This window comes from Mastigoproctus giganteus, chromosome 5 (genome assembly GCF_048544385.1).
Source record: "Mastigoproctus giganteus isolate SK-2022 chromosome 5, ASM4854438v1, whole genome shotgun sequence".
Classification (NCBI taxonomy): Eukaryota; Metazoa; Arthropoda; class Arachnida; order Uropygi; family Thelyphonidae; genus Mastigoproctus; species Mastigoproctus giganteus.
In genome coordinates this window covers 103465458-103480549 of record NC_143579.1, presented here as the reverse complement: position 1 = coordinate 103480549, position 15092 = coordinate 103465458, and the positions used below count along the sequence as shown (strand labels likewise).

General features: G+C 38.3%; 1 protein-coding gene across 2 annotated transcripts in view; it reads left to right on the top strand.

Moving 5' to 3' along the window:
• LOC150085600 (organic cation transporter protein-like) overlaps positions 1 to 15092 on the top strand; it is a 440672-nt gene that overhangs the window by 230145 nt on the left and 195435 nt on the right. For both annotated transcript variants that reach the window (XM_090373381.1, XM_090373383.1), the window contains one exon: positions 10628 to 10842. In XM_090373381.1, the coding sequence (XP_090229507.1) occupies positions 10628 to 10842 (215 nt within the window). The remainder of the gene's footprint in view (positions 1 to 10627; positions 10843 to 15092) is intronic.

The window sequence follows — 15092 nt, the reverse complement described above, 5'->3', positions numbered from 1 at the left end:
TTGTATTTCATAGTTTTTTTGTAATGCATTAATCCTTCACGGAATTAAAATCACACATTTACAAGTAGTTTATGAGAAGTTAATCCATGAATTTCTGTCTTTTTTTCAAAAGATTGACAAAAGTTTGTCTTTTTTCAAATTATGCATAACTATATTAATCCAATTTGATATTCTGTTTAACTTATTTCCACTGAAAGATTCAAGAAATTCCTTGATATTACAAATTTAATTAATATGTGTATATTATAGCTATAGAAGAATTATTTGTAGATAAGAAAATGTAAAAATTTGGTTGTAATATAATAGATATTTATATAAATGAAAAATTTTATGTTATATACTTGTTTTTATCAAACAGTTCTAATGTGATCCTGGAGCTTAATGTGACTCAGCTAGTTTACTAATGTTGAGTTCTGTAGTAATCCCCCCCCCCACTATTGGTGTGACAAACGAAACATCCCCATGAATTTCAAAAACCTCCTAGGGAACCCTGGCATCCCATTGGAAACCACACTTCATTAAACAATGCAATGTGATAACGAAAATAACGAAACAGGCCTACGCGCTCTGGATTCATTGAGGAATTTATTATGGCTAACACAGAGCGTACAAATAAAGAAGAAATATATGAGCTTTCGGCTATATGGTAGCCTTCATCAGAATTAAAAATACATGAATGGCAGTTGGAATGAAGATGTGCACTGCCAGGTGCGTGAGACGCGAGGTTTAATTGTTTGTTGACGTCTGTGGCTGTGACGCATGATGACGTGGCCAGCGTTTGTCCAATGATAGAACTACTGACTCTGTGATCGGGTTGATTTGGCAACCACTGTTCCTGTTCAAGGATTTATCCGAAGATTTTATATTTAACGATTCCAACCAGGTACGCTTTAGGTAATGGTGGGATCTGTCTACCACCACGACATCGCGGTGTGGGTCGATGTCGTGGTGGGTTGTCCAGACATGTTCGGCGATAGCTGAGTGTTCTATATCCGCTAAACGGATCGCTCTTTTGTGCTCCGAGAGACGTTTCTCGAGTCGACGTCCAGTCTCTCCAAAGTAGCAGCTAGTGCAGTCACGGCAAGAGATGCGGTAGACCAAACCGCTCTGCAGAAGGGTGGGGACAGGTGTTTTCACGTTGGAAATAAAAGAACGCAGTTTCTTGCCTGGGAGTTGGATGCATTTTATTCTGTGCGTTCTCAGGATTCTACCGATCTGTTGTGACAGGTTGGGGTAGTATGGGATGAATGCCCTCGTGGATGGCTCGTCACTGTTGGTGTTGTAGCTGGTCGTCACGATGTCACGTGTCTGTAGATCACACCTGTCGAGGACGCCAATGGGGTAGCCACACCTCGTAAGGTCTACTTTGACCCTAGTGACCTCTTTGCGTCTTTCATCAGCGGAGCTGGAGTGTGTCCAGGCGCGAGTAAGCAAGGTTCGGGCAGTGGAGAGGAGGTGGCCTCGCGCGTGTGCTGACCGGAAGTTGGTAAACTGGCCAGCACACATGGGCTTACGATAAACTGTAGTCCTCAGGTATGTGCCTTCACGTCGGACAAGTGTATCTAGGTATGGTAAAGAGTTGTTCGACTCCAGCTCAATCGTGAATTTTATGAAGGGCGATAGCGAGTTGAGGTGTGATAGAAGTCGCTGACCTGAGTCTCTAGGGATGACCACGAACACATCGTCAACATAGCGACACCAAAAGGCGATGTGATCTGGTGCGTGTGCAAACGCACGTCCCTCTAACTCCTCCATCACGATGTTTGCTGTGACTGAGCTGACAGGGGAACCCATGGCCGTGCCATGTATCTGCTGGTAGACTGAGTCATTAAATATGATCGCACCCCCTGTTAAGCACAGTCTGAGGGCGGCGGAAATGTCATCGGATGTGAGACCAGTTCTTTCGTTGAGGGTTCTATCATTGTCCAAGAGTTGTTTTGCACAAGAAATGGCAAGTTCCACAGGGATGGAGGTAAAGAGCGATATGACGTCGAACGATGCCATAACTTGATCCTGCGAGATGGATACAGTGCGAATCCTCTTTATGAATTCAACACTGTTGGAGACTGTGTGGGTGGTCTTGCCAACTAGAGGAGAAAGAAGTCTCGAGACAAATTTAGACAGCTCGTAAGTCGGTGATCCACAGCAGGATACAATTGGTCTCAGTGGTGTGTCTTCTTTGTGCACTTTCGGTAGGCCGTAAAACCGTGGGATCTGACATCCGGAAGCACGGAGGTGATTACGGGTTGACTGTGTGATCTTCCCTTGTTTCAGCCAACTGTTGATGAGGATATTCACCTCTGATTCCCATCGTTCTAAAACTCTGTTGGGGTTGATGGTCAGGGGTTTGTATACGGTAGTATCTCGTAAAAGTAGTAGCGCTTTCGCCATGTAATCAGTGTGATCCATTACAACCGTACGGCGGCCTTTGTCTGCCGGTAGAATGACGATGGACGGATCCTGTTTCAACCCGATCACAGAGTCAGTAGTTCTATCATTGGACAAACGCTGGCCACGTCATCATGCGTCACAGCCACAGACGTCAACAAACAATTAAACCTCGTGTCTCACGCACCTGGCAGTGCACATCTTCATTCCAACTGCCATTCATGTATTTTTAATTCTGATGAAGGCTACCATATAGCCGAAAGCTCATATATTTCTTCTTTATTTGTACGCTCTGTGTTAGCCATAATAAATTCCTCAATGCAATGTGATACATTTCGCGCCTCCGTAGCCAGGTGGGAAGAAGCAGCAGTGCATATCACACGCTTCTTGATTAGCCCGGGGTTCGAGCCCATCACCACCAAATACGGAGGATGCAGAAAGGTCAGGCCTCAGTTGCTAATGCTCCTAAAAAACAAATAACAAACAAACGTGATACATTTCAGTCAGCTGCAAGTGCATTAAATGGACAGAAATATTCGGGTGTCCCTTCACAAATATTGTGTACTATGACAGAAGTTCCGTGTAGGTACTTATTAGGGTGGTCTCATAACTCTGTGATGAAATTTTTTTTGTTGGTATTTTTGGTCTTACTCTGTATACTTCTTTATTTATATGGAAAAAAATGAATGTGCTACAAAATCTTACACAGATCTGTAATATAGTACAATCCGATGATTTTAACCTCCCACAAAGGGCTCATATATAGATCCATTAGCAAATAAAACTAGTTAATTACCCTTAAGGAATCTGTAAAGTATTTGTTTATTTCTATATAATTTCCTTTATTGTTATATGAAAATGATATATTTTTATTTAGATTATAATATTTTATTCAAATTATCATAAAAAATTGAATTATTTACATTTTCCTTGTTAAACTTTTTTTTTACACAGCTGACAACAATAATCTTTCACTCTGGAGCACAAATTGCTTCTGTTCCTCATTTTTGATTAAGATGGTGTTGTATTTCTGTCTCAGTTTAACTTCTCTTTCAGTGGCATCATTGATAATTTTGAGGTTTTGATTCCTTGGTTAGACTCCATGTTTATATAAACTTTATATTATTTGCAACATTCCCAGCTTGACAGTTGATAGTTATTGAAATCAGTAGCAGTACCAAGTTGTTCAAAAAAAAAAAAAAAAAAAACATGATATACAGTAAGAAGTGCCAGTAATGTATTTCTTATTTTGTTTCATAACCAGACTATTCAAACTTTATTAACCTTGCAAGTTTTGACCTTTATGACCTTTACTGCAACCAAATCTCACTTTAAACTCCTGCTATTCTGTAATGTACTCCTAGCCTTATGGAATTTTCATGATAAGGTGCATTATGAACTGATAAAAAAAATAAATAAAAGTTGCCTTATCAACATTGGCTGTTTGTTACCACAACAGATGATGTTGATAAGATGTTCTCTGAGGTAGTTTCAACGTTTCAAATGAGAGGGGGGTGGGGATGAGATAAAGTTTCAAATACAAACCTCTAAATAACTTCAAGGAGTGTGTCAGGGTAGTAAACTGTAGATTACTTAATCTCAACTGTGTCTTCAGTAATGTCAAGAGTGTTGTCAATAAAATGGCTGAATTTTAACTCCTGCTGATATGATAAGGCTAACAGAAACATGGTGCCCCCCAGAAATTGGCGATGATGAGTTCCACTATGGTATGTATAATGTATTTAGGAAAGATAGGGAAGATAGAAGGGGTGGAGGGATCATGCTTCTTATCAAAAGCAGCCAGAGCACAAAAAGACCAGTTTAATCTGCATTAGAATAAGTGGAAGGGAAACTCGCCATTGGAGAAATACTTTTTTAAATAAACAAAATGATTATTATTTGTACCAGTATGTTAGAGAAAGTACTAGGAGTGAGAATATTCTTTACATCATCATTACTAATGAACTAGATGACATCACAGTGCTTTAAGTACTGGAACCATTGTCAGGAAGTAATCATGCAGTCATCAGTTGGAAGATGAAGAAAGACACAGTAGTTAAAGGTACAGACAAGGGTTTTAACTTCAGAAGAGGAGACTTTGATAGTTTAAGGTGCCATATGGCATCTGTGAATTGAATGGACTGCCGAGAGATGGCAAATACATTTGAATTATGGACTACTTTTAAAGAAAAAAATCACAGAAGCCAGGAGGAGGATGCCGAAATAGATGACTGCAGAGCTGGCTGGTAAAATAGAGCAAAAAAAGATAGTGTGGAACAGTTACAGAGCGATGAAAAATGTACTGAAGCCTACAACAGATACAAGTTGATCTGTAATAGTACCACAGATAAGGTCAGGGAGGCCAAGGCTGCATATGAGAAAGTATTGGCTAAGAGAGCAAAGAATGGGGAAGAAGGAATATTTCATGTATGTGAAAACTACAAAGAAGAAAGCTAATCAGATTGGACCCTTGCACACTGGGTGTGGCAAAGTCTTAGATAATCCAGCTGATGTTGCAGATGAATTGAATAGTTGAATTGGAGAAGTGCCAATATATTGCCAGTACATAAAAGCCATTCTAAGAGTGAAGTTGGTAACTGCAGAATGGTCTGACCTCACTGGTAAGAAAATTCGTAGAAACAATAATTAAGAGTGCAATTCACAGACATTTAGATAGATATGGCATTCTGAAGGACACACAACATGGCTTTGTTAAGGGTAAATCATGCTTAACTAACTTAGTAGGCTATTTTGACACAGTTACTCATGAGTTGGATTTAGAGAACAATTTCCACATAGTTTATTTGGATTTTAGCAAAGCATTTGCTAAAATCCAAAGGGTTACTGTATAAGCTTGAACTTCACTATGTTCTAGAGCAGGGGTGGGCAACAGCCGGTCCACGGGCCACATCCGGCCCGCGACGATGTTGAATCCGGCCCCCTCAGTAAATGCATAAATATAGAAAATCCATACCTGACTACACTCGCCGTAAACGTTCGGCTTAATTCGGTTCAATCGGGAATCATGGCCAGTACAACAGTAACCAAGTGATTCTACACAGCGTCAAAGAGTTATTTCCTAATTATTATTGTAGCATCGATCAAACAAAGTTCCTTTGGGTTTGACTTCTTATTGAAAAAAATAATATTGGTGCGAGATATTTTATGTTTTATGCCTTTTCTAATTATTACAATTTTTAATTTAATATTTGTTTGTTTTGTTTTGTTTGTTTTGGTTTTTAAGAGCATTAGTAACTAAGGCCATATTGCTCCGGAAAAAAATATGCGGTGGTCATTCCCTGACCTTTTCCGCATCCTCCGTATTTGGTGGTGACGGGCTCGAACCCCGGTCTAATCAAGAAGCGTGTGCTATGCACTGCTGCTCCTTCCCACCTGGCTACAGAGGCGCCTAATTTAATATAATTTATAGCCCATAAAATGAGCCAATTAAAAAAAAAAGAAAAATTGATGCCGAATGCCGCATTTTCAATGATAATTGGACATTCAGATATTTTTTATTAAAAATACATTAATAATTTGGTAATTCAAGTAATATAACATTTTTTAGGTTCTGATTTTTTTTATTAAATCGTTCAACCTATTCCGGCCCGCATCATGATGCGGAAATTTCATTCGGCCCGCTGACGAAAAAGTTGCCCACCCCTGTTCTAGAGGGAAATGATATAACAGTTTTGAAAAATACAGTAATGCAAATGTAATAAAGCATAATATTTCAAACTTTTGTAGCAAAGAAAAATTTTTTAAATTTATAAAGATCTTTAAACATCCAACTAAATACTGTAATTATTGTTGTTCTCGTATTAACTTTTATGCTGGAAATTATTTAAAAATAATAATAGTGTTAGCCTAATCATAGTCCTTGTAAAAACCTTTGTCCACATTATTTTTTGGTTTTATTTATCATGGATGCCAATCAGACAAAACATTTCACTTGCTGTTTGCTGGCTGCACTAATAAGTGGAATTCAAATATGATCTCACATAATGAAATCAGTTATGATGTTTCCCTCCATACACATAACTGCTTTTAATAATTTATCTAATGGACATACTCTGGGGAAAGAAATACTAGTCAGAAAGGATAGTAGATCAAACAGTGAATTGATCAGAACAATCTTACTCTCTGAAATTATGGCGCGTGCACACACACACACACACACATGCACACACGCACACACTTATATACATTTACCATCAAGAAATAGTACTGAAATAGACTTATCAGATGTGCTTCCTCGCTCTCTTTCCCAATTTTTTATTGAGCAGTACATAATGATCCCCATAGCAGTGACCACTATTTTTTTATTTTACACCATGCAATACTATTATATTTAATATAATATTACATTTATATTAAACCATGCTACTTCCGAAACTTCCAGACTTTTCCACATAGTTTATTTGGATTTTAGCAAAGCATTCCAAACAATATGGACTCGGTCCATACTGTTTGGAGCAGTAAATAACATAAATTAAAAAAAAGTGGTACAAAATAAGCATTAAGAAATGCAATATGCATTTCATGGCCAGAAATGGCTCTTTTTATAATTGAGCCTCATAACAAGGAGAGTAGGTTCTGAAAAAAAATGTAAGCAAAATCGATTTTTTCCATTTTCATCATATGAGTGGTTAAGTATACAGCTTAGGCACCATAATAATAATAAAAGAAAGTTAGTGGCCCATGTATCAGTTGTTTTCATTAACATGTTTGCTGCTACTTATATTTGTGAGGGTCCTTTTTACATGCCTTTAGTGTAACTTATATTTTTTCTAGATTTTGATTCAACATCATTCATCAGTCAAGGAATCAAGTGTCTTTTTGCACACAGTAGGCATTGCTTTTTAGCAAATGGAAGGGGTTTTATCTGCAAAGAATCATCACATCATTTTTGCTGTTTGTAGCATTCTAACATCAATAGATGTGTTTGAACAAGATTCAGAATCCACATTACTTGAATAAAAGTCTATTCCAGTATCAAATGACATACTGTAAATTGCTGATTCAGTGTCATCAGCTTAATGTTTTTTCAGAAACTAAAATTAAAATTCAGTAATCGTAATCTTCAAAAAATTTTACCTTTCTTCTTGTGGAAAATAAATATTAAACTAGATAAAATAGCTTCAACATAAGCAAAGAACATATGAAACTGTGAACCAAGTATACAACTTTTATAGTGCTGTCTAGACTGTGTAGGCAGTGTACCAATATCTCAGTTATTCATTACTTGTACCTTTCCTTTTAGAGTGCTAATTTATTGACTGCAGTTGAATAGATGCATATTTACATTAAGGCACAACACTTGTGGTTCTTTTTGATACAAGTTTGCATTCCATCAGTGAATGTGTTAATATTACTGCAGTTAACATTAACATGTTAAATTTATTCCAGCTACCTACTGTAATGCCAGGTGAAAGTTTATTCTAGCAGTCAGTCACTTCCTTCCACAAGGCAGAAATTTGTCTCATGGAAGAGAATATTAAAATGAAAATGTAGTTCATGAAGAGACAGACGAGAGGAAGTGGTATTGGCAAGACTCAGAATTGGACACACTCACCTCTTCCTATTATTGGGAGAAAACCCACCTCAGTGCTCATCCTGTCAGATGCAACTTACGGTCCATCATTTTTTGGTTGATTGTCCCTTACATTCAACCATCTGGTCAAACACTTTTCAGTCACTCTCCATGTTTAATATATCATCTGATTTATCTCATTTCTTAGGAAATTAAGCAAATATTGAAAAACTTTTATTGTATCTAAAACATATTGGCTTGTAAGGAGCATATGATTTAACATCTATAACTATATGTTGCCTGTAAATAAATAATGAATAGACAAATTTGGCCTCAGTAGCCCTTGTGTCGTTAAGACCAACAACATAAACTCAACCTGCTTCCACTCCCCCACACAATTGCCACTGTTTATGGGACACATGCAGAATCCATTGGCTCATGGGCTAGCACTAAATTCACTATCAGCTATCTGTGCCTAAAAGTACAACACCTGATTCATCTCTGATGAATCTGGTGTCACACTTTTTCATGCCTTTGTAGTATCAGTAATCCTATCATATTATTCATTTTATTTGGTTTTTGATATAATGAGAGATTGCAAGTGGAATGCTCAGACTAAGTTTCCACAATACCTTCTATAATGATTCAGCTGGATATTGGAGTGTTTTACATAACTTTTAAGATGGAATGGATGTCCCTGCTCATTAAAATTATTGCATCAAATAACCCCTTCCCCCACAACTCAGTTATACCTACAGCTCCAGGTATAGATTTGGAAGCTGCTAACCTAGGTTACACAGACACTACAAAACAGAAATGATGAAAGAACCCTCAAATAGAGTGCTTTCATCATTTTTGTTTTGTAGTGCATAAAATGTCCCTATAGGGGATTTTATGATGCATCAACTACTTTGTCATTAGTACAACAGCTTGTATAGTATGTTATTTTATTTGGTATTTATTGTGTATTATGTCTGTACTATTAGTTTTATACATTCTGATTTGCTTGTTATGCTGAGCTGAAAAGCTTGGTACAACTCAGAAGAACCCTTATTGTCTTCTGAGATCAGCTAGCTACAGTCATGAACAAATGGATCTTTAACAATTCCTTCAGTCTCAAATGGGGTTTCAATGCATTGGAGACTGAAGGTATCTAAAGTGTTAATACCTCAAGTCCTAAATATGTAGAGAATATGAATGTGAAATGTTAATATCTCAAGTTAAGTATCAAGCTTTTGATACTGTTGCACATAAAAGACTGATGTACAAATTTGAACATTGTAGCATTAAGTGTAAATTGCTGGGATGGTTGGGTGGGAGAAGACAGAGAGTGGTAATAAATGGACATTGCTCTTTGTGAACTAATGTTATTAGTGGAGTCCCCAAGGGTTCGGTGTTGGACCCCACTGTTGTTTCTATATTTATCAATGATATTGATGAAGATATATCAGGCTTTTAATGTCCAAGTTTGGAGACGATATGAAGGTTGGAAGGGTTGTTAATGATAGTAATGACAAGTACTGCATATGGGTAGCAGTAACCCCAGAGTAATATACCAACTGTGTGGTACTACACTCAGGGTAGTGGAGAATGAGAAGGACCTGGGGGTAATTGTGCAGTCAGATATAAAGTTTTCTGAGCAGTGCTGACAGGCTGCAAGAGTAGCTCATGGTATCTTGTTAATGATATACAGGAGTTTTGATAGCAGAGATGAGGAGGTGATTATCCCATTGTATAAGTCATGGTCAGGCCACATCTTGAGTACTACATACAGATCTGGAGGCCTCGTTTTAAAAAGGATGTGGAGCTGCTGGAATGAGTACAGAGAAGGGCAATGAGTTTGGTGAGTGGAACAAAGGGGTGCTCTTACCAAGAAAGGCTTCAGTTCTGCATATTACAGCATCTTGAGACTAGGCACCTGTGATCTGACTTGAGGTGTTTTAAGGCTTTGAATGGATTGAGCAAGCTCAATGCTGGTGGGATTCTTTCTCTTGCTCAGACCACACACACATGAGGGGGGGGGACACGAATTCAAATTGAGGAAAGACAGTTACAGAAATTATGTGTGGAAGTTTGCCTTTAGCTAATGGGTGGTTGATTGTTGAAACAAACTTCCATCTGTTGTTGTTGTTGTGGAAGTTGATAGCTTAAATAAATTCAAGGAAGAACTGGGCAGTGTTTTGGAGAATGAAAAGGTGAAATGGGAAGGGGTTTTTTTTTTTTTTTTTTTTTTTTTTTTTTTTTTTGGCTGATGCTGTATAGGCTTCCTTTCTTGCATCATTTGCTACTGCTGATCCTAAAGTCCTAAATAATTGTGCTGGGGAATGGGAAAATAGTGAAATGTGTCTTTGGGCTACTACTCTTGAATATGATGACTGTTTTATCATTATATGTATATGTCTTTCAAGACAATTAATTACTCATCTTCTGAAAGAAGATGAGTAATATCTCTGGGTGTTTTTATCTTTACAAGAAAAATCATTAATCATTGATCTTATTTCTGTAATATATGATTTGACCAATTCGTAGAATATTGGATTTTTGATGATGTTTTTAGAAATATTAAGTAACAGATTAATTCCTTAAGAAGTATCTTTTTTGTACTTATTGAAGAACAAAAAACAAACTTAAAACTTAAAATTTTTCCCCTCTGTTTTTACTGATCTTTGTATACTAATTATCATATTCAATAATTTAATTCTCTAGGATTGTCAATGCCATGGTCTACTATGGACTTTCTTTCAGTGCTTCAAGCTTGAGTAGCAATGTGATAATTAACTTTGTAGTGTTAGCAGCTGTTGAAATTCCTGCTGATTTACTAGCAGTACTAGCATTAGGGCATTTTGGCCGTCGATTTGTACTTTGTGCTGTTATGGTATTTGGAGGTATAACGTGTGTGGTAACTGGTTTTATATCTAAAAGTAAGTAAAAGCATAACAGTAAAATAATCTTATCATGTAGGGTATTTATTTATTTATTTATATTATGAAACTATGTAGTAATTTTTAATAATTCATTTATAATAATTTATAAAAGTAAAATTTAGTTTTATAAATTAAACTGAAGATATTGCTACATTCTAAAACAATTACTGCAAATGATGATGCACTGGCCAGTGGTAACCTACCATGGTCACTATTTCATAAAGTGGGATGCAATAACCATTTTAATTTTACAATATCTATGGACAGTTATTATTATTATTATTGCTGCTCTTATATTATTTCTCCCTGATTGGGGGTTCCACCTCGTGACGGGTATTGCTACCAAGTACACAGGGTGGTTGTTGTTATGTCTGATGTTACTGTTGGTCGAGGAACTCTCTGACAATCCTACGGGTGTTCAGGATTGCGACTTTCTGGATTTCCTTTTAGGTGTTTGCTGGGAGAACACCTACAAGGAAATCCAAAAGTCGCAATCTGGATTTCCTTGTAGGTGTTCGCTGGGAGACCTATTGCTGCTAGGCTGTTATGTAGGGTCTTTGGCACCATACCTGTGGTTGACACGATCGGGATGGTCGTTACTTGTTACATATGTCACATCTCTTTGATCTCCTGTCTTAGGTTCGTGTAATTCCTGATATTTTCTCCATGGGTTTTCTGCAGGTTGCCAGTGTTGGGTACCGCTATGTCCATCAGGTAGGTAGCTTTTTCCTTCTTGTCCACAAGGGTTATGTCCAGTCTGTTGTGCGGGATTGTCCTATCCGTTATTATGGCGCGGTCCCAGTACAGCTTGTAAGTTCGGGTCTCTAGTACTGCCTGGGGCTCGTACTTGTACGGTACACTTTCTTTGATCAACTGGTATTTCCTTTCTAGCTTCTGATGTATTATCCTGGCTACCTGATCATGTCTATGAGTGTACTCAGTCTGGGTGATCACCCTTGCATCCTGTGGTGATGCGTTGAATCGTTTCTGAGGCCAGATGGCATCGACATGTGTCATCTAATACTCCGGGCTCCTTGGTGATGTATTTTCTATAGTTCCTGGTGTTCATTACCTGGTCTTGGATGGCAAGCATGAATCCTTCAGTCTCGAGGAAGAGCGTCCCGCTCATGAGCCATGCATTGGAAGCAGTTTTATCTATGTGACCCTGATAGAGATCATTGTAGTGTCTGCCATGGAGTGTCTTCTCTGCCCATCTTTCTAGCTTTGTTTGTACCTCCTAGTTGTGGGGGGGGGACTTCCTCGCTTAGGTTGAGTGGGGTATACCACTTGTCTACCATTTTTATGGCCTGGTGGAGTGCTGCTGTGTTTCTGGAAGTAATCCTTCAGGTTAACTATCGCTGTCTTCTGTTGCTCAATGAGGTCTATCAGGCCCCTCCCTCCTTCTTCCCCGGCAATTGTCAGTCTCTCCACGGCAGCTCTCGGGTGGGTGTTGGCAGCTCTTGGTCATCATTGTTCTTGTCTTTCTCATGATATCCTCCAGCTCGGTGTTAGTCCAATCTATGACCCCGAAGGAGTATGTTAGCACAGGGACTGCATAGGTGTTTATGGCTTTAACTATGTTCCCTCCATTCAGCTTTCCTTTCGGCAGGCTTCTGAGTCTCTGATGGTATTTTTTGGTCAGGCAGGCCTTAATTTCCTTGTGCTGTAACTGCTGAGCCTGCATCATCCTCAAGTATTTGTAGGCCTCTCCCTCTGCCATGGCTTCAATCTCTTTACCACTCTGCAGCTGGTAGTTTCGGTTGACTAATTTTCCCTGACGCAATCCTTGGGTCTTGCATTTGTCTAGACCAAGTTCCATCTTAATATCCTTGCTGAATTCTTCGGTGATCTGGAGTAGTTGCTGAAGGTGCTTCTCAGTTCCCATGTAGAGCTTGATGTCATCCATATGCATTAGGTGGGTGAGGGTGTACAGGTTCTTCCTTCTTTGAGGTTATATCTGTATTTGCTACTGTTGAGCATGGTAGATAGCGAGTTAAGTGCTAGACAGAACCACAATGGGCTCAGGGCATCTCCCTGAAAGATTCCTCTCCTGATGGGGATTGGCCTGGTTGTGATGTTTTCAACCCTAATGTTGGTACTCCATTTCACCATCGTTTTTCCTAGGAAGTTTGTCATTATCGGATTGAATTTGTAGATTTTCAGCACCTCTATTAGCCAGGTATGAGGCATGGAGTCGAAGGCCTTGTGGTAATCGATGTAGGCTGTGTACATGTAGCGGCGCTTCTTGTATGCTTGCTCCATAACCACAGCATCTATGGTTAATTGCTCCTTGCATCCTTTCTACTGTTCAGCCATTATGCTCTGGCTCTCCAAGTGGTCTGTTATCTTCCTGGTTATGCACCTGGTCAGGATCTTGTACATTGTTGGGAGCCAGGTGATTGGCCTATATTTCACCGGGTTTCTTGTATCTTCATCTTTAGGCTTAAGATATGTGATTCCTTGAGTGATTCCTTCGGGATTGTCTCTGGGTGCCTTATCATTTGGGTGTACTGCTCTGCCCGGTGCTTGTGTGTGCAAGTGAGCTTCTTGTACCAGTAGTTGTGGACGTTATCTATTCCTGGAGTTCGCCAGTTGTGAGAGTTCTTGATCGTCTGTTTTACTTCTTCCCAAATCTCCCATTCTCTCATTTCTTGTACGTCCTTGGTTTTCTTGCGTTCTGGTTTTCTTGTGTTCTAGTTCTATCCAGGTGGCTCAGCTGTTATGTTTTACTTCCCTGCTCCATATGTTTCCCCAGAAATCCTCAATCGTCTTTTTCTCAGGTGGTTCGTTCCCTTGTTTCCCGTCTTCTCCGAGATTGCTGTAGAAACCTCTTTGGTCCTCATCGAAGTTCGGTTTATTTTCCTCTTGGAGCTCTCTTTGCATCAGGCAGATGAGAGAGAGAGAGAGAGAGAGAGAGAGAGAGAGAGAGAGAGAGAGATAAATAAAAGGGAATCACCAAGCAAGAGAAGAATGATGATATCTAGCTCAGGACCTTGGGTGTGCTAAGCCCATACTCACTGAGTATGAGCCCCCAGGGTTGAGTTAAGGTAAACAAATGGCAAAGAGTATTTAAACAATTGCAGATATGCTACCTAAAAAATATATATACATCATCAAAAACCAGGTAATATAAGGAGCTTGTAAAAGTAACACAGCCAAGTAGCTAGTGCAGTAGCATACATATTTCAGTTGACCTTGGTTTGAGTCATTTGTTGTAAACTTCTTTGACCTGGTATTTACCAGAATTTAAACAGAACATGTAAAAACATAATTTAGTTCTTGTATTATTGTTATTACAAGAAGAATGTTTTACTCTTAGGGAGAGACAGAGCCTCTGAAATGTTGTAATGTCAAAGTTGGTTATTTTTATTATTGTGAAAATGTGTCTTATCAGTGTCATCTCATTAACCTGAGATGACACTGATAGATACCACCGCAGCAGCAGCATATTTGCTCAAAGAACTGTTATATGAATAACATGTATCTCATCTGCACCACTGTTCAAAAATTAAGTTACAGTCATAAATGAGATGTTGAAAATAACATGTACTTGATGGAGTTCCATCTGATGTTTTGTAGACTATCATCATCAAAAGGCTATATTAAGTTTGAAAAGAAACATGTCTATATTTTCATAAGTTATTTTATAAAATATTCTAAAATTGAGCACGAGAAAGACACCTTTGAAACAGACAAAATGAAAAAAGACGTATCAGAACTTGTGCAAATGGATGGGTTGGTCCTGCATAATTCTGGTGTATAATAAAGAGTGTGATGATTCCTGACAGGTGTAGCTGTTTACTCACTTTTTTTTTTTTTTTTTTTTACACAATAGTAGAAGCGTGAAGGAGGGATGCGGATACTAAAGCCTGGATGTAATGTCTAAAGGGATGTGAATTCTTAATTAATACAATGTGTCATATTCTTCCACAACCAAGTACCAAAATGAATCAGACAGAACCCAATAACTGTGTATACTCTGTTTCATATCAGTAATGCATTTGTGTTTGTGATTACAACACACATGAGAATGTCAAAAGATCTGCATATTACCCCCATCTTTCATACAGGATGATAATGTTAGTGATACAGAGGTTTGAAATTCATTTGTAACTACCTGATTCAACATATTCATGTTATGCACAGCTGATTCTGATACTTAGCTTATGAGAAAATATTTCGAAAGTGAGCATAATATACACCTTTGAAGCAGACAAAATGAAACTTTAATTGAGTCCATACTTTTT